This window comes from Nyctereutes procyonoides, unplaced genomic scaffold, assembly GCF_905146905.1.
Source record: "Nyctereutes procyonoides isolate TBG_1078 unplaced genomic scaffold, NYPRO_anot_genome, whole genome shotgun sequence".
NCBI classification, from domain to species: domain Eukaryota; kingdom Metazoa; phylum Chordata; class Mammalia; order Carnivora; family Canidae; genus Nyctereutes; species Nyctereutes procyonoides.
In genome coordinates, this window is record NW_026575160.1 from 32,776,025 (window position 1) to 32,800,000 (window position 23,976).

At 42.9% G+C, this 23,976-nt stretch overlaps 1 protein-coding gene across 7 annotated transcripts in view; it reads right to left on the reverse strand.

Moving 5' to 3' along the window:
- Positions 1–2,945: 2,945 nt before the first annotated feature.
- TSPAN12 (tetraspanin 12) overlaps positions 2,946–23,976 on the reverse strand; it is a 63,916-nt gene continuing 42,885 nt past the window's right edge. For 4 of the 7 annotated variants that reach the window (XM_055314713.1, XM_055314711.1, XM_055314712.1 and 1 more), the window contains 3 exons: positions 23,215–23,322; positions 18,990–19,133; positions 2,946–4,584 (listed from right to left, as the gene is read on the reverse strand). In XM_055314713.1, coding sequence (XP_055170688.1) covers positions 4,279–4,584; positions 18,990–19,133; positions 23,215–23,322 — 558 coding nt within the window. In that variant the 3' untranslated portion in view covers positions 2,946–4,278. The remainder of the gene's footprint in view (positions 4,585–18,989; positions 19,134–23,214; positions 23,323–23,976) is intronic. The other 3 variants (XM_055314714.1, XM_055314715.1, XM_055314717.1) reach the window with 1 other exon arrangement.

Below are 23,976 nucleotides of genomic sequence, written 5' to 3' on the forward strand. Positions count from 1 at the left end.
CCTCCCTCTGCTCTCTCCCGCTCCAAAACAAATATATAGATAAATAATAAAATATTTTAAAAAATGAATTTGGCCGTGTGTGTGCAAGATAGGTCAATGAGAGGGAACAAGAGGTGGGAAAAGACACAAATGTATGACTTCAAAGTTTCTGATTATTTGGACTTGTTCTGGGAAATAGTAGGAAGAACAAAATCCGATAGAAAAAATACTCATTTTGAAGGGAAAAAATAACAGGATTTGGAGGCAAATTGGGCCTGGAGCTACTGAGTGATGGAGGAGGATTTGGGTTTTCCCTGTAAGGTCGTAGCTGAGCTCCCGCTGATAGAGGTGCCCTGTCCCGGGGGTGGGGGGTGGTTAGAGCCCCGCCACCTGCTGGTTCGACGCATCTCCTCCACTTCTCTGAATCCCTCTTCTTCTGTCGTGAGATGGGATCACGACGCACACAGGGTGCAAAGAAGTTGCAAAGAGCCGAGGAAATCGCCATAGGACCCCCATGGCCCCCGTGGCCCGGCACCTGGCGGACCCCGTGAATGCACGAGATGGAGAAGGATGCGGTAACGTGCCTTAAGAGAAAGTGAGTGAGTTTTCAAGACAGACCGACAGCCTCTGCCAGACGTGTTCCTGGGAGGCGCGTGGAGGCAGCAAATGGGAGCTCAGTAGCTCACGGGTCGGGTCGGAGGAGCCTGCTTGGAAGTGACAGGCGGAGGACGGCAGGAGGCTGGGTCGACTCACTGGCAGAGGGGGGGTTCAGACAAAGGGGAGCTCTGCAGTGCGCTTCTCTTCCTCCTGGCTTCGGCCTCAGCCCGTTCCGTGAGGCTCCCTGGGCCGCAGGCCATGCTGCGGAATCCGGGGCCTCTGGGCCCGCGAGCCCCTTGGGATCCCCGCCGCCCCAATGCCTTGGTGTGCACGGCCGGCCTGGCCTGGGCTGCCCCAGCCGCTGCCCTGCAGCAGATCTCCAGGTAGGGCCCCCCACCTGCCCCAGCCACTGCCCTGCGGCCGCTCTCCAGGGAGGGTCCCCCACCTGCTGCCCCACCCGCTGCCCTGCAGCAGATCTCCAGGTAGGGCCCCCCACCTGCCCCAGACGCTCCCCTGCGGCCGCTCTCCAGGGAGGGCCCCCCACTTGCCCCAGCCAGCCTTCACGTCTGCTGCTTCTCGCTCCCCAATCTGCTGCCAGTTCTTGTGGATTCGCCCTGTTGTCATCGGGCGCATGCATCCCCCTTTTTTCACTTCTCTCTTCCTGGTGAGGATCCTCTCTCCGGGCCCAGCCACAGCAGCCCAGCCGCCCTGCCACAGCCTGGAGGGTTCTAGAACTGTGCGGCGCCTGGTACCTACCCAAGGTAAGGAGCGGCCGCCCGGTGGGGGTGGTGTCGTCGCCGCGCCCCCCTCACCGGCACCACCTCATCACCGGTTCATCCGGTTAGATTTCTGAGATGCACATCACTCCACCTTCTGAACCTGCCTGCATGACTCCCCAGCTGACTTACGATGAAATGAAGTCGGAAAACCTGAAGTCCCATTTCTGTTGCCCTGGTTCCTCCCCAGCACCACGTGCCGTCCCACCACATCAGGGGGCCAGCTCCACCCCGGGTGACACCCAGTTTGAACTACACGGAGGGCTCTCCAGGCCACGTCTTCGGTGCATTGGCCCTAATCCCCCCACCCCTTCTGTCTCCTGCCCGCACCGTGACCATGACCCCACTCACTGCATCTTCTCTTCCTCGTTCTACATGTGGCTAGCTCAGTGTCCCTCAAGCAGGGCTTGAAAACAGACACCATCTTCTAGTGTCATTTCTTTTCCTTTTTTTTTTTTTTAAGATTTTATTCATGAGACAGAGAGAGAGAGAGGCAGAGGGAGAAGCAGGCTCCATGCAGGAGCCTGACATGGGACTCAATCCTGGGTCTCCAGGATCATACCCCAGGCTGAAGGCAGGTGCTAAACCACTGAGCCACCCAGGTGTCCCCACCTAGTGCCATTTCTGAACCTTCCAGGCATTCTGAATGGGCTGTTAACTAGACTGAAAATCATCTTCAATGCTGACTTCCAAAAGTGGTGACTTCTAGAAAAGAAGGCTTTTGAAAACTCCCAAATACTTAGCAATTTTGTTTGCAGCTCACCCAAACAGTGAGCTCCCTCAGCCCTCCCAGCTTAAAGACACGCTTTCAGGTCTCTTGCAGTCTTACTATTCCAAGTGCACTGCACCACAAGAGGCGTGTGTAGACCTCGCTGTAAATGTCATTTGTTCCCATTAGCCGGTGTAGTGTAGAGAAGATGACGGCCTCTGTTTATGTTGGCTATTTTAGGGTACTAAATCAGGTCATATATCAAAGCAGCCAAGTCTAAAAATGTAGAAATTGACTTTTATTTATAATTTGAGGATTTCTTTTAACTGAGGTCAACACAATATATGCTTGTTCTTTCTGTGACTGAGACACATTAACGAAAAAGCAGGCATTGGGATAATTTGATCATTATCCAAATAACTCAGATAACACTCATAGCTGTCTCAAATTTAGGTGAAATTACAGGGAGGTGGATGTTGAGATCATAAAAAGGGATGCTTCTGGTTTCGATTGAGCAAAGGATTCACTCAGTTTTCCATCGACTCGATGGAAGAGATAAAATCGGGCAGTTGATTTCAAACATTGCATTTCTTAGATTCATTTTCTCCTAAAAAATTATGTTAAGAAACGGGGACGTGAAAGCACTGAAAAGACAAAGTAGCACGAATGTACATATTTTATATTATAAGGAACAACCATGTTATTTCTCATTTAGCTGAGAAACAAACCTGAAAGGTCCATGGGCATCTTTTTGTCTTTCCTCCCATCTTCTTACACATTAGGTCCAGAGTTTGGAAATTATTATTGTTAATGATTTCTTCTCATATTTCTCTCTTTTTGCTCAACATGTTGAGTGGTAAAAGTGCTTATAATGTATAGAAATTAGACACAGACTAATTATTACTCTCTAGAAAATATTTATTGACACATTTTAATTTTCTTTCCATTTCTGAGAAATAAACGTAACACACAAAATACAGTAAAATGCACGCTCCCCATTTCAAATAAATATATTTTACTCTTGTAAAAAATTTAATAATCTGTGTCATTCACCACAGTATCTTAATCAGTGAAATAAAACAAAGAAAATCTCTAGTTAAATTGTCACTTATTTTAATGATTCTCATGGCATTTTGCTGGAGAAAAGGAACACTGTTCTCTGTAGAATTATATTCAGACTCGCGGACTATTGCCTCTTGTTTGGAGAAGACAAAGGTAAGCTCATTTTAAAAAGTGTCGAGCCTCAAAAGAGCCTTAGTTTGGGAGAAAGGTAGCAACCGAGATTTTGCTGAATGAGCGACATTATGTGCAAGCGTTCTTGTTAATACTTCCTAGAGACCAGACGACTATTCTGAATTACGACGATTCCAACGCATCACACAGGCAATTTTTCAAAATTAGTGGTTAAGTATTTAAATTAACGGTTATGTACGTAATATGAGCCCGAAACGGAATTTTAAAGCTCTATCAACAGGAAAGGTTAAAAATAATGGTGCTATACAGGACAAATTTATCCTTTTCACTCACAATGATTATTCTTAACGTTATAGGCACTGAAATCTACTGAATTACACAGACTTAGCACAGACTCTTATATACACATAGATCCCTGATCAGTTTAAGACAACGTGGTAATTTGCTCTTATAAGTAGTAAGAATATTTCAGTAACCAGAAAAAAATCACATTTAGGTAGTCACCCAGCTGCAGGGTTTTCATATGTAAAATCTACCCACTTTCAAAAGAACAGGCCACCAAGTAATACGACTCACTACATAACCCTGCCTAGTTTCCTGCGTCAGGAGTCCACTGGTACCTGATACACTAGCAAGCTTATGGAGGCCAGCGGAGCGTCCAGCTCGACTGCAGCCCCCGCGCCGTCATAGCACGGCATGTTTACGTGGATGCAGAGATGCTGGTCATGCTGTGCCACAGCATAAGCCTCGGAGAATAACTGTGTTCAGGAAACATCTCATGCAGGCTATAAAGTGGGTATGACATCTGCCCTCAGCATCATAAAGGGCGCCAACCACTGCCCAGGTGGCGATTTACAAAAGGAAACTTGTCCCTCTTCACTTGAAAGGGTAGAAAACTACACGCTCGGGCATTCCTTGATGGCGACATCTTTATCTCTACGCTTTTCTGAAACAGATAAGTGTGCACACAAAAATTCACAAGTCCAATAAAACAACTCTGCGGTCTCCTCCGTTGACATTCTTCTATAATTCCTCCATCTCAAAGTGTGTAGTAAAGCTGTTTGCCATTGACGTGTGTTCAAAGATCCTCGACAGGCTCGGTTTCAGCAGTTCCACTGAGTGACAGGACAGATGCTGAGACGTGTCATTCTTCAGGGACATCATTTGGTCTGTCCCGGGCTCTCTTCTATCGTAGTAGAGAGCCCAGAGCAGAGTGATGGTGAGAATCATGGCCAAGATCTGTGTCACTCCAATGGAAATCCCCAGAAACCTCAGCACCTGCAGTTGCTTGGTTCCTCTCAGAAAGGAATACATTTTCTTCCCGCAACCCTGTAAAAGGAATAGCGCGGCATTAGGTTGGATGTGTTACAGAAGGTCCAAAGTAATGAAAACAAGTGACGTGTATGAGTTAATGGAACCAAACAACTCGAATCCTAGAAGCTGAATACGGTGATTCTCAGCAGGGAGCACTGATGAGAAACCAAAGGGCAGATGGAAGTGAGCACTTTTTGAAAAGCCTGCCCGGGTGATTCTGAGGAGCTTTCCCCTTCTTCTGTCTTCCTCACAACCTGAAATTGAGAGCCACTGGTTTAAAACACAACTAGAGCAGAGGGTTGGTGATCTTATTTATTTATTTATTTATTTATTTATTTATTTATTATTTATTTAATTCTTTTATTTTATGTATGTATGTATGTATGTATGTATGTATTTGAAAGGGCCAGACAATAAATCTTTTAGGCTTTGCTGGCCATATTGTCTCCGTGGCAACTGCTGATCTCTGCCAGTGTTAACCAGAAAGCCACCACAGACAGGAGGTACGCAAACACGTGGCTGCATTCCAATGAGACCTCGTGAACAACAAAAAAGCAGCGGGCCAGATTCGGGGCATGGGCCATAGATTGCTGACCCATAGATTCTGGTAGAGACCAATCCAAATTTTTCAAAAATAATGTTTCCTTATTATTATTTGTATTCGCTGTTCAATGATAGCTCATTTGGTGAGAGATTCCTCCCACCCCCCTCCCAAAGATCAGAGATGCTTGCCCAGTCCACTGCTGAAACATGCTGGTGGGTGGAAGTCCCTCTATTCGCTTTCCCCAACCCCACCCCCCTGCATGTACACGCTCTGCCCACTGCCAAGAAATACACGTGGACGACTATCTGGCCTGACATCAGGTTCTACTTCTACCAGGTAAGGGTCGGAAAGAGTCTTCAGCGCCCCTACGTGCCAAAGACACTCGACTTCAAAAGATAAGCAAGGTTTTTGTTTGTGTTTAGTGTTACACATAAAAGGCTAAGGGGTGCCTGTGAAAGAACAGAATTCTGGAAGGAGAGAAGGGGAAAGCAAGATAAACAATAACCAAGGATAATGGAAGGGATGGGACAGGGGAAAGGAGGGAGAATGTGAGTAACTGCTGGCATTAAGTCACGTCTCCGGTGAGCAAAGCACAGAGAACAGGCCGTGTCTCTGCTGCCTCCACAACATGGAAATGATAATTCACTCTTCTAAAGAGAAGTTTATTCTAAAGGAAAGTCTAGGAAATAATTTTTTAATAATAGATTTCAAGAACTTTGAAGATTCTACGATTTCCCTCTATTTGGGAACAAACAAATCAGCCTGCCACAGTTTTATGGGCTTCTGGCAGAGGACGGAGACCAAGGCCTCTATTACTCATAGCGACAGCAATGGCCAGAGCATGTGCCAGCTCCTGGAGACCGAAGGGCAACGCAGAGTCAGACAGCCAAACGACGCCTGCGCACACAGTGGGTGCCATTATCAAAGAGAAACCTCAAGCTGAGGCAACCCGAATCTTTCACGATGGGCGGTACGCATACTTGCCCTTTGCTTTGGAGAAAGACATTATCTTTATTAGACTGGAGAGTAAATACGCCCACCCTTTGCTCTGGAGGGAGACACTATCTCTACCGTCAAGGCTATTTTGTGTGCAAAAACCCTTGAGAAGAGAGGGGCCTGAGTGCCTCAGGCAGTTAGGCGTCTGACTCTGATTTTGGCTCAGGTCATGATCTCAGGGTTCTGGGATCGAGTTCTGAGTTGGGCTCCAAGCTCAGCATGGAGTCTACTTGTCCCTCTCCCTCTGCTCCTCCCCGCTGCTCATACTCTCTCCCTCAAATAAACAAAATCTAAAAAAAAAAAACAAAAAAAAAAAAACAAAAAAACCTTGAAAAGATAGTCCAGAACAAAAGCATCCAGTGCTTCTATGCACAAGACATGCAGAAATGCAAGAGACCCATGGGAAATTTATCTCCCAAGAACCTGACTTTTCAAAGCTTTTCTTCTGAGTTTGTGTTAACAGTCACTCAGTCCGCTTACCCTGTGGAGGCAGCTACTTGAATAAAAATGAATTGATAATAAACTTAGAAAATTGCCTCCTTGTTTTCTTCTACAGATTCCACAGAGAACTCAACTAAATCAAGGAGAGCAAGACTAACTGAGTCAGTTGTTAATTGGCGCATGATATTAGAGGAGAAGAATGAACAATACAGAATTCTTAGACTTCCAAAGACACTGATCAGTGACTTTACTCCAGTAAATCATTATTCTCAAGAAACAAAAGATTATGTAAAACCCGTCACAGACCTATTTCAAGAGCTTTTTATGGTAAATCATGTAATGCAAATTGACAGCAAGAGATTAGCAAAATATCAATTTTACCAAAAATGAGATTAAAATATTTATAATTTAATACTAATTAACACTGGTTCATTAAAATCACTTCTCTGGCCATCTTTTTTAATACTTACACAAATGTGCAGGTGCATCATGAACACACCCCCTACACGGACATACACACGTTCTGTGTGTCACAAAGAAAATTCACCAAAGTTCAAATACTCTCCAAGGAGTCCATTCGGCTAGTCTATCAGAGCCAACTCATTGTTAGGTTTATGTGTAATTCCAACAAGCATTTTCGTATGACACTGGATAGAATAATGGTTAAGATCATGGACCACAGAACCAGAATTCTGAATTTCAGGTCCCTGCTCTCCTACTCGTAAGCTACATGACTTTGGGCAAGTTACTTACTCTTTCTCCGCTTCGGTTTTGCCATCTGAAAAAGATAATAATAGTGTTGACCTACTTGGGTAATTGGGGAAATGAAAGGAATAAACACACTACTTAGAGTAGGGTCTAGTACATGGTAAGTAAGAGTGGTGTCAGCGCTGATCTGGTGCATCTGCCCACAGAAGATTAGAAAGCTCAAATTGAAATAGAAACTCTATGAAAATCAAGTATGGATGAGCAAGTACGAGGTACTACACTTTTCAAAAGAGTATGAAAATACCCAAATCGCAGCATTGTGCCACCCCTGAGTCATGATACAACAACCCTTGCTCATAAGAGCCTTGGTGGCTGACACTGTTTTTGAAGATAGTGAAGAATCTAAAATGACTACGTGCCACTGAGACATTCAATCACCACCTTCTCATGAAGCAGAGAAGTGTTTAATATAGTTTGGAAAGGGTCACATCAAAGACAGTTAAATTTAAAAGGTTTAGCTTCAAACATCTGGAAAATTAACTTATATGGATACAGTATTTAACATCATTGCCAGTTCCAGATCACCATATCCATCTATAGAGAAAAGAAACTGACATAAAATGGCTGTGGATTATATGTAGTTAGCTCCTTACCTACATTCTCAGTACTTATAAAATGCAAATAAATGATTCGTTAGAATGGATATATCAATAACTCGGTAATAATAATTAAAATGAACTTCAGAATTAAATATGAACCATTCAAGAAATGCATATGGTGATGCCTCAATCCCATGAAATGCTTTAAGTCAATTAGCATTTGATTTTTACCTTTTCGGGGGTCACTACTACTTAAATTCTACCTCGATAGTTGTTCTTTTTCTGTGGGACCACGTGATGAATGAGGCAGCTTTATCATGATGTACACTTCTTATTGGCATAAGGTCTCCGACCCTTTTGACTAATTCATTCAAACTTAAAAAAAACTGCAGGAAAGGTAATGTTTCTTTTTCAAATACGTGAGTAAAAGCAAGCAAAGACTGAAAACTAAACTAGAGTCTGCTGTATTTCATATTTCAGTTTCAGGGAAAGTCTGCTCTAATTATATTTCAAACAACCACACCTATTAAGGTGCTACTGTACATCACATCATCCAGGATGGTCTGGGGCATGTGATACCCTAGTTGACACTGAATACGCTTGAGTGGGAGGGGACTTTGGAAATTAATGAGTTCAACTTTTTAACCTTTAAAAATAGGGCTAAAAAGCACTTCCAGCACAACATCAGCAAAACTGGCAGGGAAAGGACCTCTCACTATTCTCTCTTCCATATAAGCAATGAAAGAACTAGCAAAAATAGTCACAATTGACTTTTTTAGACTTTGAAAATCAACCAAACCTTGTAGCAATCTGCGGAGCCTTATTCAAGAAAAGTACCAGAGTCCCAGTCAGAACAGCAGCAAGCTCTGTCACATTTTAATTAGCCCTACCGCATCTCCTCTCCCCAGCTCTGCAGTAGCCTTGAAAATCAACAGCCCATAATTACAGGGAAACCGGTGGCCTGGAAGCCAGAGGCAACAAACAGCATTGGAGCGCCTTCAAAGCGCCATTCTCAGAGAGCTGTCACTATTTGTCCTATCTGCTGGTGCCCTGGAAGACCTCACTGGCAAGGCTGTTTTTCTTTGAACCTGATTTGGAGCTCTACCGGGGCAACAGCCTTTTCCCTGAGGGTGTTTGTCAGAAGCAACCAGACAAACACTGAGGCTGCCCGAGGCAGTGCATAATAATTGCACACACTGAGCTAGTCAAAAAGCCGAAGAGGAAAATCTGGGGGCATGAGTAGCCCACAGGGACCTTGGCCAAGCTCTGGGAGATCTGGAGATCTCACAAGTGACACGCACGGGAGTAGGGCAGGACATGCTAAGGAAAGAAAGGAAAAGCAGTCAGGTCTTACCTCTGGCTAACTTGGAGCTCTGGGAACCCTGGACAGGGACTGGGAGGCTTGCTGGTTTCAGGCCTCTAATGGAAATCTCTGTTGATTCATTAACCGATCCCTGAATTAACTGAGCAGACCTCAGTGGCCACACACGACAAAGAATACAGGCTTCACAGAATTCGTTCAGGAAGTTATTAATGAGCAAGCAAACAACAACAGACTTTGCGAGGGGGAGGAGAGTCTGGTTTCCAGAGTTGCCACATTATATGGTTTAAAATGTCTAGTTCTCAACAACAGTAACAAAAGTTACAAGACGTGCAGAGAAAGAAAAAAAGATGGCTCATATACACACACAAAGAGCCTTCAAGAAAATGCCCTTCTAATGAAAGGAATTCCCTCACTAGACAATCCTGTCCACCCTTGAGTAACACTAATTCTTCAACTTTTCCTTCTTGGAACCGGTCTTCTTAAATGAGATGTGTTGGTCCTGGTTCTGCTCTCAGATGATCTCTTTTCCATAAGGTAGAGAGCCGGATCTGAAGAGCCATCACTTTCTCTGGAACTATTCTCCAAGCTAAATACTCCTAATCCCCTCAAGTTTTCTAAATACATACACTTCCTCAGATCTATTGAGCTCTTTCTGGATTGTGCTGATTTGGTCAATCTTTCTCTGAAAACAACACTGATTTTTAACTTTAAGAAACTAGAAAATGCAGGAAAGTATTAAGACAACCAAGGCTGTTGTGAATGTTTGGATCCTGGGCAAACAGTTTTTCAAGGTTCCCTAGAAGTGTGGACATGGGATTGTATCACATGATACAGGGTCAGGACCTGGCCTCCTTCCGGATCTCGGGGATGATCTGACACTGTGTCCAGGTGGGCAAGGGTTGCTTATTCAAAGCAAAGGCCGTAGATTCCTCAGTTTTTATAACAATATGGCAGCCCTAATGCTACCTTGTTTAGTTTACAAAGTACGTAGATAACCCCTCAAATAAGACAGAATTTTAAGACTTTCTTTTTCAGAATTTTAAGACTTAAGTTTGTTATTAGAGTTCATTAAATACAGGGGTGCCTGGGTGGGTCGGTCAGCCTTGGCCTTGGGCTCGGGTCGAGGATAGAGCCCTGCCTCCAGGACCCCCAGGTCAGGCTCCCTGCTCAGCGAAGAGCCTGCTTCCCCCTCTCCTTCTGCACTGTGCCCCCCGTCCCTCCTGCTTGTGCTCTCTTGCTCCCTCTTTCTAAATAAATAAATAAAAAATCTTAAAAAAAGAGAATTCATTAACAACAAATCTCTCTGTATTGTACATAATTTAATTTTGTTTGATGATGACCCAGACGGTTCTGTAGCAACTTGCAGCATATCCAGCGTCACGCTGAATATTAGTGCATCATTTACACAATTACTTAAAAGTGAGGGATTAACTTTCCAAAAGAACATCCCTCTTCCTGAGGACGGTATTTTTGTGGATCCCTGTGCAAGCACTGTCCTCTTCAGCCACTCTCAACTCTTCACAGAAACAGCTCAGGGCTGATGGCCCATGCTCCACGGCCCTCAGTGAAGTAATTCAGTCTGAACGCAAGTTGTGAGCTTATTTTCAGCCACTCAGATAATCATGCATGAGGTTTCCACTTTTCAGTGTAAATGTGGACACTTGTTGAAAAACAAGACCCTAAGTCTAGGGAAGGAAAAAAAATACAGATGTGTCTCTATATCCTCTATTGTACTATTCATAGAGACTTAGTCGCATAAACAAACACTTCTGTTGAGTGAGTCAAAGAGGAAACAGAAATGTTAGAGTTCAAAACTGCATTCCATTTCACAGAGGGTGTTTGATTCAGAATTGGAAAGAAATGAATTACACTTCCATGCTTTGCTCAAAATGAAATACTCTTATAGTTGATTTACATTGAATATTTTTTCTTCCTAAATAAAGCTATGTTAGTCCTGCGTTAATAACTTCAGAAAATTCAGAGGTATGATTAAGTATATTGGCTCACCTACTTTGCTCGCCGCAGGATTAAAATTCTGCTCAACTATTAACTGCAAATAATAACATGATTTTTATCAGAGAAAAAAAAATCACTAATCCCTACATCTCGTAGGATCTATTGGAAGGCATGTCAGGATGCCTGATGTCACTTGAGGAAATGATATACTTGAAATTATGCTCTGATCTAGCTCCAGAATGATTTTCTAAAATTAGAAGAACCCCTTGGTCTTTTAGTACTCACTATTCACAGGCCACATAAAAAAATTAGGCAGACTTCTAATCAGCTTATGAAGATGAAGTATAAATAAAATCTCGGTGCCAATCCATGTGAGTATTGATATTTTTCTAATGGATGTTTGGTAATAAACATGACTCTCCAAGTTTGAAATGACTGCGTTAATTATCAGTTACACAGATAATATCTTCAGCCTTATTTCTTCTAAAATTAAAAAACTGAATGCAGTTCATGAGTTCACGAGCTTTACACAGGTGGAACCAGACGTTCCCCACTGATAAACCTACGTTGCTGTGAGGTAAGAAATGCTTCCTTGAAAAAAAAAATAATAAATAGCAAGTAAAATTCACCATAGGACTCCCTGTTCTCTTAGGAGTAAGGCTAACCAATAACCAAACCCATGCATAGGAAATGCAGTAGAAAAAGTCTTCCTGTTTCTTTTTTTAAATTTTATTTATTTTTATTTTATTTTGAGAGAAAGAGCAGAGAGAGAGAGAGAGAGAGAGAGCGCTCGCAAGAGCAGTGGGGAGGGACAAAAGGAGAGGGTGAAGCAGGCTCCCCGCCGAGCAGGGCGCCTAGTGCCAGGCTCCAACCGTCCACCCAGGACGCCGCGATCATGACCCGCGCTGAAGGCACTTAACCGACGAGGCCGCCCGGGGCCCCAAGCCCTATTTCTTAATGCCAGTCCCTCATATCTCATCTGGTTCTCTCAATATCCTCACTGGGCAGACAATCACCAAATTCAAAAGACTGCATCTACCGGACATTTTTCACCTTTACAGAAAGATGTGGTTGTAAAGAGACCCTAGTCAGGAGCCCAGACAATGCGGTCCTCCCTTGCCAGGTCAGCTCCAGCAGGAGGCATTCCCTGGCCGAGGGAGCAGTAGCACACACAAGCTGCTCTGCTCCTTCATACGCTCTCGTTGGGCCCCTGGCCACCTCCGTTTCGTCCCTGAAACCCTGACCTGATCATCTCCTTTCAGCAGCACAGATACAGAACACCAGCAAATGCATACTTTCTTGTGTTTACGACCAAGACTGGACATGCTTTGGCTAGTTAAAAATCCAATCAATCCTAGATCGTTAATTGTTCTATTTCCTTTAATAAATACGTTAATAAATTACAATTATTACTGTCATTCCTGTCATTAGCAACCACCACGTACAGAACATTTGTGTTTATTACGTGCCGCGTGGTTGGCGAAGGGTTTCTCATTAAGCTCGACTCGTCTGTGTAATAGAATGAGGTAGGTACTGTCATTTTCTCATTATACAAATAAAGACGTGGACGTTCAAAAGTAAAAAAAAAATCTACAAACACGCGGCTTGCTCCTCACTATGTGCTCCACATCTCAAAATTTTAGTGTCTGAAACCATGGGCTTTGGAATCAAAGAGATCCACCAGGTTAGGTCATGCGCAGCCCCCTTGTGCCTCACTTTTCTTATCTGGAGAATGGAGATAATAATATATGCCTTCATAGAAATATTTAGAAAAATTTTAGAAATATTTTAGGCATAGAAAATATGCCTTCATAAAAAACTTAAACAAGGTCATGTGTGTTCACGGAGCTTTATACTTGTGTATCTTATTTGAAAAACTTCCCAGGTATACTCACCAATCCCTAATTTACTTGACATCTCCACTATGACTGGTACTATTTGCTGTAAGCAGGTGCTGTTACAGATGTGAATTCACTCTCCAGACAAGCCTGATGGGGCTTCTTTGGTCACCCGCATTCTCCAGGTGAGAAAAATGAAACCCAGAGACAGGAAAACCTTGCCCAAAGTCACACAGCAGGTAAAGGGCGGAGCAAAGATGTAACCTCCCGAGTCCTGCTAACTTCTGGATCATGCTTCTTCCCTCTATAGAAAACACATGCCTGGGCCCTGTCCTTCCCTGAGACTTCCAGGACACTGCTTTCCACCTGCCAATAACAAGGGGCACAGAGGAGGCGAGGAGGACGGGCCCCCATCTGTGAGGGACGACAGCACGAGCTCACGACTCTCAGCTCACACGGCAGTCAACACACAACATGGAGGACAAACACTTCAGATGAACCGTGGTTAAGGGTGTCGCCTTGGCTCCTGATCTCGGGGTCGTGGGATGGAGCCCCGCGTAGGGCTCTGCACTCAGTGTGGAGTCCGCTGGAGATTCCCTCTCCCTCTGCCCCTCCCCCTTGTGCCTTCACGCTCACTCGCTTGCTCGTTCTCTAAAATAAATAAGTAAATCTTAAACAAGGTCCAAGAGCCGCCCCACATGGTTCACTGTGGGCTACCCCCACCTTTTACTGGGAGGATACCGGGGGGAGCCTCCCAATGTGCCTGGTGCTTTCCCTTAGCACTACAGACCCGCATGCCCTTGTCACTATCGGGGCTATTCGTCTGGTCAACCAGGGCTTAGGGAGACCACATCCCGCCACTTCCCACGCTCCCTGCCCACCCCCCACCCCCCCATCATCCTGTTTGTAGATGTTTTCTGTTACTCAGAGAAGAAATTTTAAAAAAACACCCAAAGAGGCAGAAATGGTTTGGGGCTAAATTACTTGTCCCAAAGGGAATCATAAAGAATATTTGCTATTCAAACCCAACACAGCATAGAACAGACACAGACGGAGGGTCTGAGAGGAAAGGGTTCCAAAGGCCGTGTGGAAACCATCTCTCTGTCCGGCCCTCCTATAATCTGCCGTGAAGGCCATTTCTCTGAAGCAGCAGCCAATCTCTTTTCATAGTGCTGTTTCTTCTAACTACAGAAGGAAGAAAGGAGCCTTTGGGGTGCATCTTACTGTGTCCTCTGTTCCTCTTTGTCTTTACGTTTTGAGTTGGTCCATCTGCAGCAGGGCCTGCTGTCAACCTACAGGCTTCCATGCACTTTCCTTGAGGTGGCAAACGGAGGAGAAAAATGGCATTTCAGTCCCCTTGAGATTTGGTATCTGGGGTAGCAAACCCTGCAGCCATCTCCACAACCGTGGTTCTTCACACTTCCCAAGCAAAGCTGATAACACCTATGGATCCTAGTCACTGAAAAAAAATGCCTATCAAACACTGGGAACCATTTGAGCAGAGTCACGTTTCTCTTGAAGCCACCCAAGAAGAGCACAGGTCCAGGGCAAGAGGTTGGGGGTCCCTCGCCATGAAGCCCTTTCCTCTGCTAGCCTTCCTTGTTTTTCTGTCTCTCTGGTTTTTCTCGTCCAGGTCAGGTGTAGACAGAGAACTTTAGTAATGATACGGTAGAGAGCTCAGCAAGTAAGAGAGGGAAGAGACGCAGCCCAGTCCTGTATCCCATCAACTTACACTCTTGAGTCTGAAATCTGGCTGTGGCCACGTCTCACACCTCGTGTTCGGAGATCGTGTTTACACCAACGACCCCATGAGATTAAGCAGTCAGTACTCACTGGACTAGGCTACCTCTGGGTGAGCTTTGGCACTTGTAGTTTCATAGGTTAAAAAAAAAAAATCTTCAGCGGATCTTTGCATGGCCACCTCCTTCTCATCCACTGTTCTCTGCTCAAATGTCCTCTCCTCCAAGAGCAGGTTCCCAGCCATCCTAAGCAGCTCCCTCACCAGGAAAGCCGTTCTCTAGCACACGACCCTATTCAGAGTCTTCAAAATGCTTTCACCACTACCTGAAATTATTTGTTATTGCTGTTTTGATCTCGCTAAAAGTCTGCATTCCCAACTGGAATAGGAGCTATACGGGAGAGGTTTTGGTCTGTGACATTCTCTGCTGTGTCCCCAGCCTTCACAATAGCACCCGGAGCCTGGGAGGCACTCACAAAACACGGTGCATTAACCAATGTGATGGAACTGAACCGATGACGACAGACACCTGCACCCGTGATGTTTATGCCTACACTTTTACACAAGTGTGTAGCTCACTACAGGCACAGGAGGACCTGTGTACCACACCCGACAATACCTCTGATGGGGCACTGTGCAATTGTTGCTATCTGTTCTGTCCTTTTTCACAGATTTCAAATGTGTCATAAAATATTACTGGGTCAGGGACCATCAGGCCACCAGATGGTTGAGAATGATTTATTTCCTTGATTTCAGACTACTGAAGAAAGACTGCAGGGGAAAAAAAATAAAAAAAGGCAGTTCTTATCTCTGAGCTTACAGAATATGAAAGATAAAAGGGACCTTGAAGTTCATCTAGTCCAGATCCACTCTTAATTTAAAAACCTATTCTACCCGCCAATGACATGGTTATCTGACCTTGGCTTTAATATTTTTAGTGATGAGACACTCATTATTTTACAAGAGAACCTGTGTCACAATTGGACGGATTTTGATGAGCAAGGTCTTCCTTCTATTGATTCAAAATTTCCTTCCTGTAACGTCTGGCCCTTGGAGCAACAATGAGTAAGTCTAGTTCCTGCTCTGAATGATGAACTTTGAAATATTTGAAGACATCTGCAATATCTCCCCCTACTATCTGCTGCTTCAGAATAAGCAACATAAATAACTCTAGCTGTCCCTCACTTGTTCCTCCCTGTTAGACCCCTCGTCTTCCAGGTGGATGGTCTCTGGGCACTCTTCAATTAGGAAACATATGTTCTCCAGGGCAAAGTGGAATTAAGTCTTATTTTTAACGATGGATTTAATTGTGCTTGTGCCATAAAGCTACTAAGTGATCCACTTTTGTAAGTCAACTATGCATAAAATTATACATTATATCATTACCAATACCAGCATCTGTTATTAATTATAAAATGTAAAAGCAGATTCACTCTGATATAATGAGCCTCCATCTCCACGGGAAGTCTAAAGAACATTTCATAAGTGACAATGCCAGCTTGCTCCTGAAAGTCTTTTGATGAAAATATGAAAAAGCCTTTAAAATAATCTGGCTCCTCAACTTGCACACGCACAGTCAGGTGGCTTCTTTCGAACTCAAAATTCATGGAATAAGCAATTATAGGCAGCCTGAACGTCAGGCATTCATTCCTCTATAAACACCACTAGTGGAAATAATCTAAGACAAACTAGTAAACACGAATTGCATTTTTATAGCAAGAAAATTTTATCAAATGCTTACTGAATGCTTTCCAGGTAAGCAAAGCACAACTGAAGTGACCCTGTCCATATTCAGACTTTATGAGAAGATCTGGTAAGTGAATTCCTGTTTTGCCATTCTTAGGATCAATATGGTTGGTTATGATCATACTGTCACAGTATCAATGGCTATGATCATACTATCAGTACCAATCACTAACGAAGGTAGAGATCATTATACACAGTGTTGCAGCCCAATGTTTTCCCATATTGACCTGCCACTCCTAAAAACTAACAAATGGATTAAGTTCTCACGAGGAGAGTTGATAGGTTTCAATCCACATCTACACTTACAATCTACACTGTAATCATCTGTGTCTTCAAAAACTAGTGGTGAGCTATAACATACTGGAATATCCATGATGATGTCTGATTGAATAATATCTCGGAAATATTAAGCACTGTTCTCTGTTTCATGGAACGAACAGGGCTTTAACTGTTGAACTTGGTGGTTGACCATCCTTATTTCAGACTTTCCCCCTCGGGTGGGGGTGGGGGGGGGAGATGTAGCATCATCAAGGAGAACGCAGAGACATTGACCCAGTAATTCTTTGATTATCTTTTCAAATAAACAACCAGAGTAATTCAGTTGTTTCGACAATTTGTGTTATGAGTTGTGTTCCTTCCAAATGCATATGTTGAGGTCCCAAGCCCCAGAACCTCAGAATGTGATCTTATTTGTAAATAGACTCGTCTCCAATATAATTAGGTTAGGTAAAGTCATACTGAAGAAGGGTGGGCCTCTAAAGCAGTATGACTGGTGCCTTTATGAACAAGGTGGTATCTGGGGATATACACTCACAGGGACAACGCCATGTGAAGACGAAGCCAGAGATGGGGTGATGCTTCCACAACCAGCAAACACCAAAGATTGCCATCAAGCCACCAGAAGCTGCATGACGGGCACGGAACAGATTTCGTCCTGACACTCCTGGAAGGAACCACGATTGCTGACACCTTGATCTCAAGCTCTCCAGCCTTCAGCACTATGGAGCAATACGCATCTGCAGCTTAAGCTGCTCCTTTTGTGGTGCTTTGTTACAGCAGCCCTAGGAAACTAATACTGTTCTGAATCTCTTAAAAAATACTTGGCACGTTTCTTTGTGGCACATCTTCCAAAGCACTTTGCTCTGGATGTGCTTAATGTGGCATAGTCTTGACCTCTGAGATGAATTTTTTAACAGCCAAAAGCTATTCATGTCTCAGATATAAATATGATGGATCATTTGCATAGGTAATCCACCATCGTTTTCAAATAGGCTAATTTACAACCATAAATTAATGAAACTGATTTTTATGCATCTCTACAACAGACTTTGGCAGCCTAAAGGATGTTCTGAACAGTAACAGTATTTCTAGGGAAAAAAAGGTATAACCTCCTAAGGTAACTATCTTGAAATACATATAAAAATGCATGTTTTATAAATCAGGATATTCCGTTTTAAAGTTTCACTTTATAGCTACACTACACACGTGTGTAATATGTTATGAATAGCATGAGTTGTTACTTTATGATAAGCCAGAGGTTTTTAATAGTGCTTTCGATGCCCAGACGCTTGACTGAAGATATTTCTGGGAAATGAGCCCAGCCCTTCAGCCTAGGCAGCCTCCCTTCCATCTGATTTACATTTTGAGCTTCCATTGTAGATCAAGACTACAATAAAATTTTCTGTAATGTGGAAATGTCTTATATCTGCATTGTCTAATACAGAAGCTGCTAGTCTCAAGTGGAAATGCAGCTATTTCAACAAAGGAAATGACATTTTTATTTTTATTTAATTTTTATTTAAATGGCCACATGTAGCTATTGGCTACTGTACTGGATGGCATAGTTCTAGATTTTATTTTGAATTTAGATTCTGCTAACAAAGTTTGAAAATCACTGCTAAAAACTAGCAGAGTAGGAAACTTCTGCTAATAAAGGAATAACTGATGATTCGGATAAATTCTCCCAGAAAACACAGACATGCAACTTTCTGGGGCATGTGACGACTGATCTTAAACCCAGCGAGTATGTAACTCCATGAAATCTGCCAACTAGAACTAACATCGCTGATCTTTAGCCAGTAGGGGGAACTGAAGAGTAGAAGACAACATTTTCCTTGGAGAGTGGGATTTATTACGTTTTTTCCTACACATGTTTTTAGTCTATGTGGGGGCCCTAAAATAAATATTCATGTTCGGGAACTCCAAACCTTGCCTTCTCGAACATCCAGAGGTCTTTACACACACTGCATGCACCTGTTATCAAAGGATCCCTAGGAGGCAATAGAAATTGGTTCTAGAAGATACAGTTGAAAATCCAACTGATTCTACACCTAGTCTTTCCCAATTTCCTTTGTTAACATGTGATAAGGTTCAGATTTCCATATTGATTTTTAGCTTTACCTTACTTCTCCACGTACCAGAGAAAAATCTTAAGGGCCTTTATATTTAGACAGAAGAGGAAGATTTCCTCTTCCTCTTATCATTATGAGAAAAGCTGTATGCATATTAAGTTAACCACACAGGGCCTTACCTCTTGGTAAAGGTCACTGAGATCTTCCTGGTGGGCCTGTTTGGAACATCCTGGGAATTCCCTAACACAACAGGAATCTGGGGGCCAGTCCATCTCTGTCATCTCCAGCCAGTCAGTGAAGTACACCACTCCACAGCATTTAAACTGAAAGAAAAAAAAGAAAGAAAGAAAAAGAAAAAAAGAAAAAAAAAGACTGGTCAGGCTCAGAAACTACAAAAATATTTTCTTAACTTACAGAAGACTAAACGTTAGATTTCTTACATTTTTGTGCCCAGAGCTACACTCATTCCTGTCATCACCTAATGCTATGTGTACATTCTAAGCTGATGACAGAAATGTAGTGAAGGACTCCACAGTGGAACAATTCTGAACAGTAATGCTTATAACACAAGCAGTCAGATCAGGCATGGCTGAGTCTTTCCCCAGCTCTAGATCTTCTACAGGTGATCACGTAGCAATAAATCCAAAATGCACAGTAACCAAACTACTAGCTGGAATCTTATATCCATCATTTAACCTCTACCCACTACAGAACAGTTGATCAGTCTATTCGTGTATCACCTAATACCAATTTAACTGCTTAATAAATCCAAATATTAAAGTAAAAGTTTCCATAATCTTGGTAGAAAGAGTTGTTGACCAAAAGCGCACATCACAAAAATCACCCGACTTGAATTCATTAGCCAGTAGATTTTCAAAAAGTTTTTGAGATATAAACTCACGTTGGGCCAACAAATGTTTATGTAAGTGAACTAGAGTCTTGAAATAAAGTATCGTATTCTAGCACCATCATCCATCGCAGAAGAAATGATGTGCCTTCAGCTTGAAAAAAATTGGATTTAAGAAAAGCTACGTTGTCTTTTGGTCTTTTTTTGTCTCATTTCACCAGGGATTAGCAAAAACTTTTTCTGCTCAAAGTTTAGAAATACTGCTTCAGGGACATATGTAGATTAGGTTAAGAATAATTAGCTATGATAATTTTCTGCCCTTGGGTAGAAGGAGTTCCTCTTCCCTATAGTCAAAAACAAGGACTCTGGGCAATCACTGAGAAGAATTTTGCCAAGAGTGACTGGCTCTGCAAATTATGTAGCACAACAGACCAATCTGTGCCCAGGATTAACACCATATCACAATCTACCATTTCAAAATCCGACAAAAATCAAACTATGAAGATTTCTGAACTTCTCATGTAAAAAGAAAACAAGGAAAATACTAAAAACGATTTTGCATTTTTCATTTGCCTACATATCTAACTTTAAAAAAATCATCCTAAATGAGGAATTGCTCATGTTACAATTAATATACTGTGATTTTCTGAGAAACATTTCTTAAATATCTTTTGTAAACTTGTTGTAAAAGCTACAGAGGTACCACAAACATCACAAATTAGGTCAAACATAATTTGACATCATGTATTCTACATAAGTCAATGAATATCCATCGAAAACATATGTAGTAAAAAGATTTCACCTTCTAAAAATCATAAAGTACTACATTTCGAAGTCAGGCTTTTTAAATCCTTGCACTCAGAGAAAACCTACTTCTCTCATTTCCTAAGGACATGTGTTTTTCTACGTTGAGGACAAAAGTACAGTTCTTGGAACTCAAACTCCATCCACAATAGAACAGCCCATTTATCTGGCCTTGTCAGGAAATGAGGTGCTCCATAGAAATGACTTTTCCAAATAACTTGAGCATACCATGTTCAGTGCCAGATGTATTTTTTTAATTTTAATAAGTCACTGAGATATTTTTTTTTCTTTTTACATAGTTGTTTCTCTGTGTCAACAGAAGATACTAAATTGAAACTGAATGTTTTCCTGGAAACTCCCCTACGTCGTCATGGCATGCCCATGACTAGATCTACATCTCCTTGCAGTTTCCCACCATTAAAATCACAGTGTGAGATAAAGCCACTTTTGCCTGCATCCAGTCAAACTGAAAAATACCACCAGTATTTTACACAAGTGGAAGGTGAGGTTCTCACAGGTTGAATGACTTGTGGAGACCACAGACCAGTGTGTTGCACAGCCTACTTATTCCAAAGCCTGTTTCCCAACCATTAAGTTAAAATAAGTAAGTACATGCATTTTTAAGAATCAGTTTTATGGGGCACCTGGGTGGCTCAGCGGCTGAGCATCTGCCTTTGGCTCAGGTCGTGACCCCGGGGTCCCGGGATCGAATCCCACATCGGGCTCCCCGCAGGGAGCCTGCTTCTCCCTCTGCCTGTGTCTCTGCCTCTCTTCCGGTGTCTCTCATGAATAAATAAATAAAATATTTTTTAAAAAATCACTTTTTAAAAAGGTATTAAATAAAGATCTCTAGGGCTTAAGTGAGAGCCCACCACAGTGAGGTACATACATGCACAGAACTGCACTGAACGGGTCGTCAGGACAACTGGGGCCTGACGAGGTCACTCTTAGCTCCACAATTTATTTGGGGGATGGGGTGTTATGGGCTGATCTGTGTTTCCCCTCTTCCAAAGTTCATGTTGAAATTCTAACCCCCATATTTGGAGATAGGATCTTTACAGAGGGAATTAAATGAAAACAAGGTCACCAGGGTCACTAGGGTGAGTCTAGTCCCATATAAGGGATATCCTTATAAGAAGAAGAAATTTGAACATGGAAACATATAAAAGGAAGATGACGTGAAGACACAGGGTTGAGACTTGTCTACAAGCCCAGGAGAAAAGCCTCCGAAGAAACCAACCCTGCACACCTTGATCTCAGACTTGCAGCTTCCCAAATTATGAGACGATACACTTCTATTGTTTCAGTCACCCAGTCTGTGATCACTTATTACCGTCACAGCCCTAACAGACTGACACAAGGGGTTTTAAAAAAGACTCTTTCAGGGTGACCAGAGGTCTCCACCCTCCTTTTGTATGAAACAGGCCTGTGATATGGAGGAGGGAACTTAACTATGCAACAAAGCTAAAAAATACGTGGTATTGTTTGCTGTTCTGTACGCTGTCCATCTGGATGGAGCCCCTCTTCATACCACTGGGGAAAAACTTGCTTTGTTTTTTTAACCTGGATTATCATGGTCCACATCAGAAATCCCAGAAAATAAAGAGCTCTGGGCAGCTTCAACCCAGGCCAGTAGCTGAACACAGCTTACTATAAATTCCCTAACGTCTCACCTATTTTCCCTCTATGTTGTTTTTAGTACAAATGAATGGTAAACAAACAAAGCCAGGAAGCATTTAAATAAATAGGAAATCTGTGTTACAATGATAATTTTCACCATCTAACACAAAGAGCCAGACTTGGAGATTATCCTGGACTTAAATTTCTGCCCGCATCCCAGACAGAGTAACTGCACAGAGAGCTGGACATCCATCAGGTGAGACACCGATTCTCACAGGCTTTGCGGCCAGCTCGAAAAGAAATGAAAGGAAACGGGTATACTTGGTCACCCGGGAATCTCTAACCACAAGGAAATAGCTTGGAAGAAGAGCATGGTGTGAAGCAAGACCAGTGGTGACCTTCAAATCACCAGGTTTTAAACATCTACTTATAGTCTGTGTTTGAGAAGACGACTGGACGCAGGGCTATGTGGACGTCAGGTGAGAAAAGCTAAAAGCACCTATGCTTTGTAATAACCAGGAGCTAACTGAGATCAAACTCATGATCCCATTTAATCTGCTCAACAACCCAAGGAGGCAGGGTACTTTTATTATGCCTATTTTACAGGCCAGGAGACTGAGGCTGAAAGAGGCTAAGTAAATTATAGAAGCTCATGTAATAGTAAGTAGCAGACCCAGAATTTGAACCAAGATCCTTCTGACTAGAAAGCTCATGATACACTGACACTTCATTCCCACAAGAGAGCCATTATCAAAAAAAGAAAAAAAAAACTGTTTAAAACAAAGACAACTCTAGAATTCATGAAAAATTATCTATTCAAGTAAGAGTTGGCGATTTATCAAGAAACACTCATAAAAAGGAAATCTCACAGTAGTTTAGCAAAATGGCTTTTAAGAAATTCTTAAAATATACGTGAACCATGCGAAATGAAGGGGAAATGGTAGACACAGGAGGAAAAGCAGGACATGGAGTCACTCAGGGAATTTCTCAATAAAGAATTACACCAGCGGTAACTGAATCACAGGCTTACCTTTTCAGCACAGAGAAAATGACCAACGCCAAAGCTCTGAACATTTGTTTTGAGAGTGCGCCATGTATTCCATCCCCTCTACCTCAGAAATTGTAGCACTTACCTCTCTCTGGAAAAAATTCCAAGCGTGAGTAAGCCACCGGTATCGAGGTAAGCCATAATTTGTCATTCTGGCTTTCAAAGTGACCATGTCGGACCACTGTACTGGCACCTGGAGACAACCAACGAAACATCAGCAACTGGAACCCACCAACACACAAACATCAACGGCGCACACGCTCATACACCTACTGGGAATGTACTGCGATTAGCAAATACCATTCTAAATTTATATTTGTGTGTGGCCTAATTAAGCTTCAAGGTTATTAGCTATTGATTAGCCAATCTCTGGGTGTAGATGTTTACAGTAAAGGAGAAAGTTCTTTACATGAAGCAAAAAAAAAAAAAAAAAAGCAACATCAGTGAATGCCAAGATCCAGCTGAAGGAACCCACAAAACAAGCAGTTTACTGTGCATCCTGCAGCTCCAGCTGACGGGCTCCTCGTAACACACGATCCCTGCCCAGAAATGCCCTTGGATTTGATTTCATAACGCTGTGGAGCTGGTCTTTGAAGTGACTGCAGACAGTAGGACTAAGATAAAGGGATGAGACTTAAGAAGGGAAAGAACTCAGCTCAGGTCAAGCCTTGCTCCGGAATACGTGTGTAACTATCTTCCCCCAAACTGGACCCTGGACACACGCTGGAATTTTAGGAGGAATACCTCTGAATTAAAGCACATTTTGTATCAAGTCACCTAGCACCGTGTCCCTTAATCATGACAGAGCCTCAGGCACATGACACAACAGCCGGCCCGAAACCCCGTC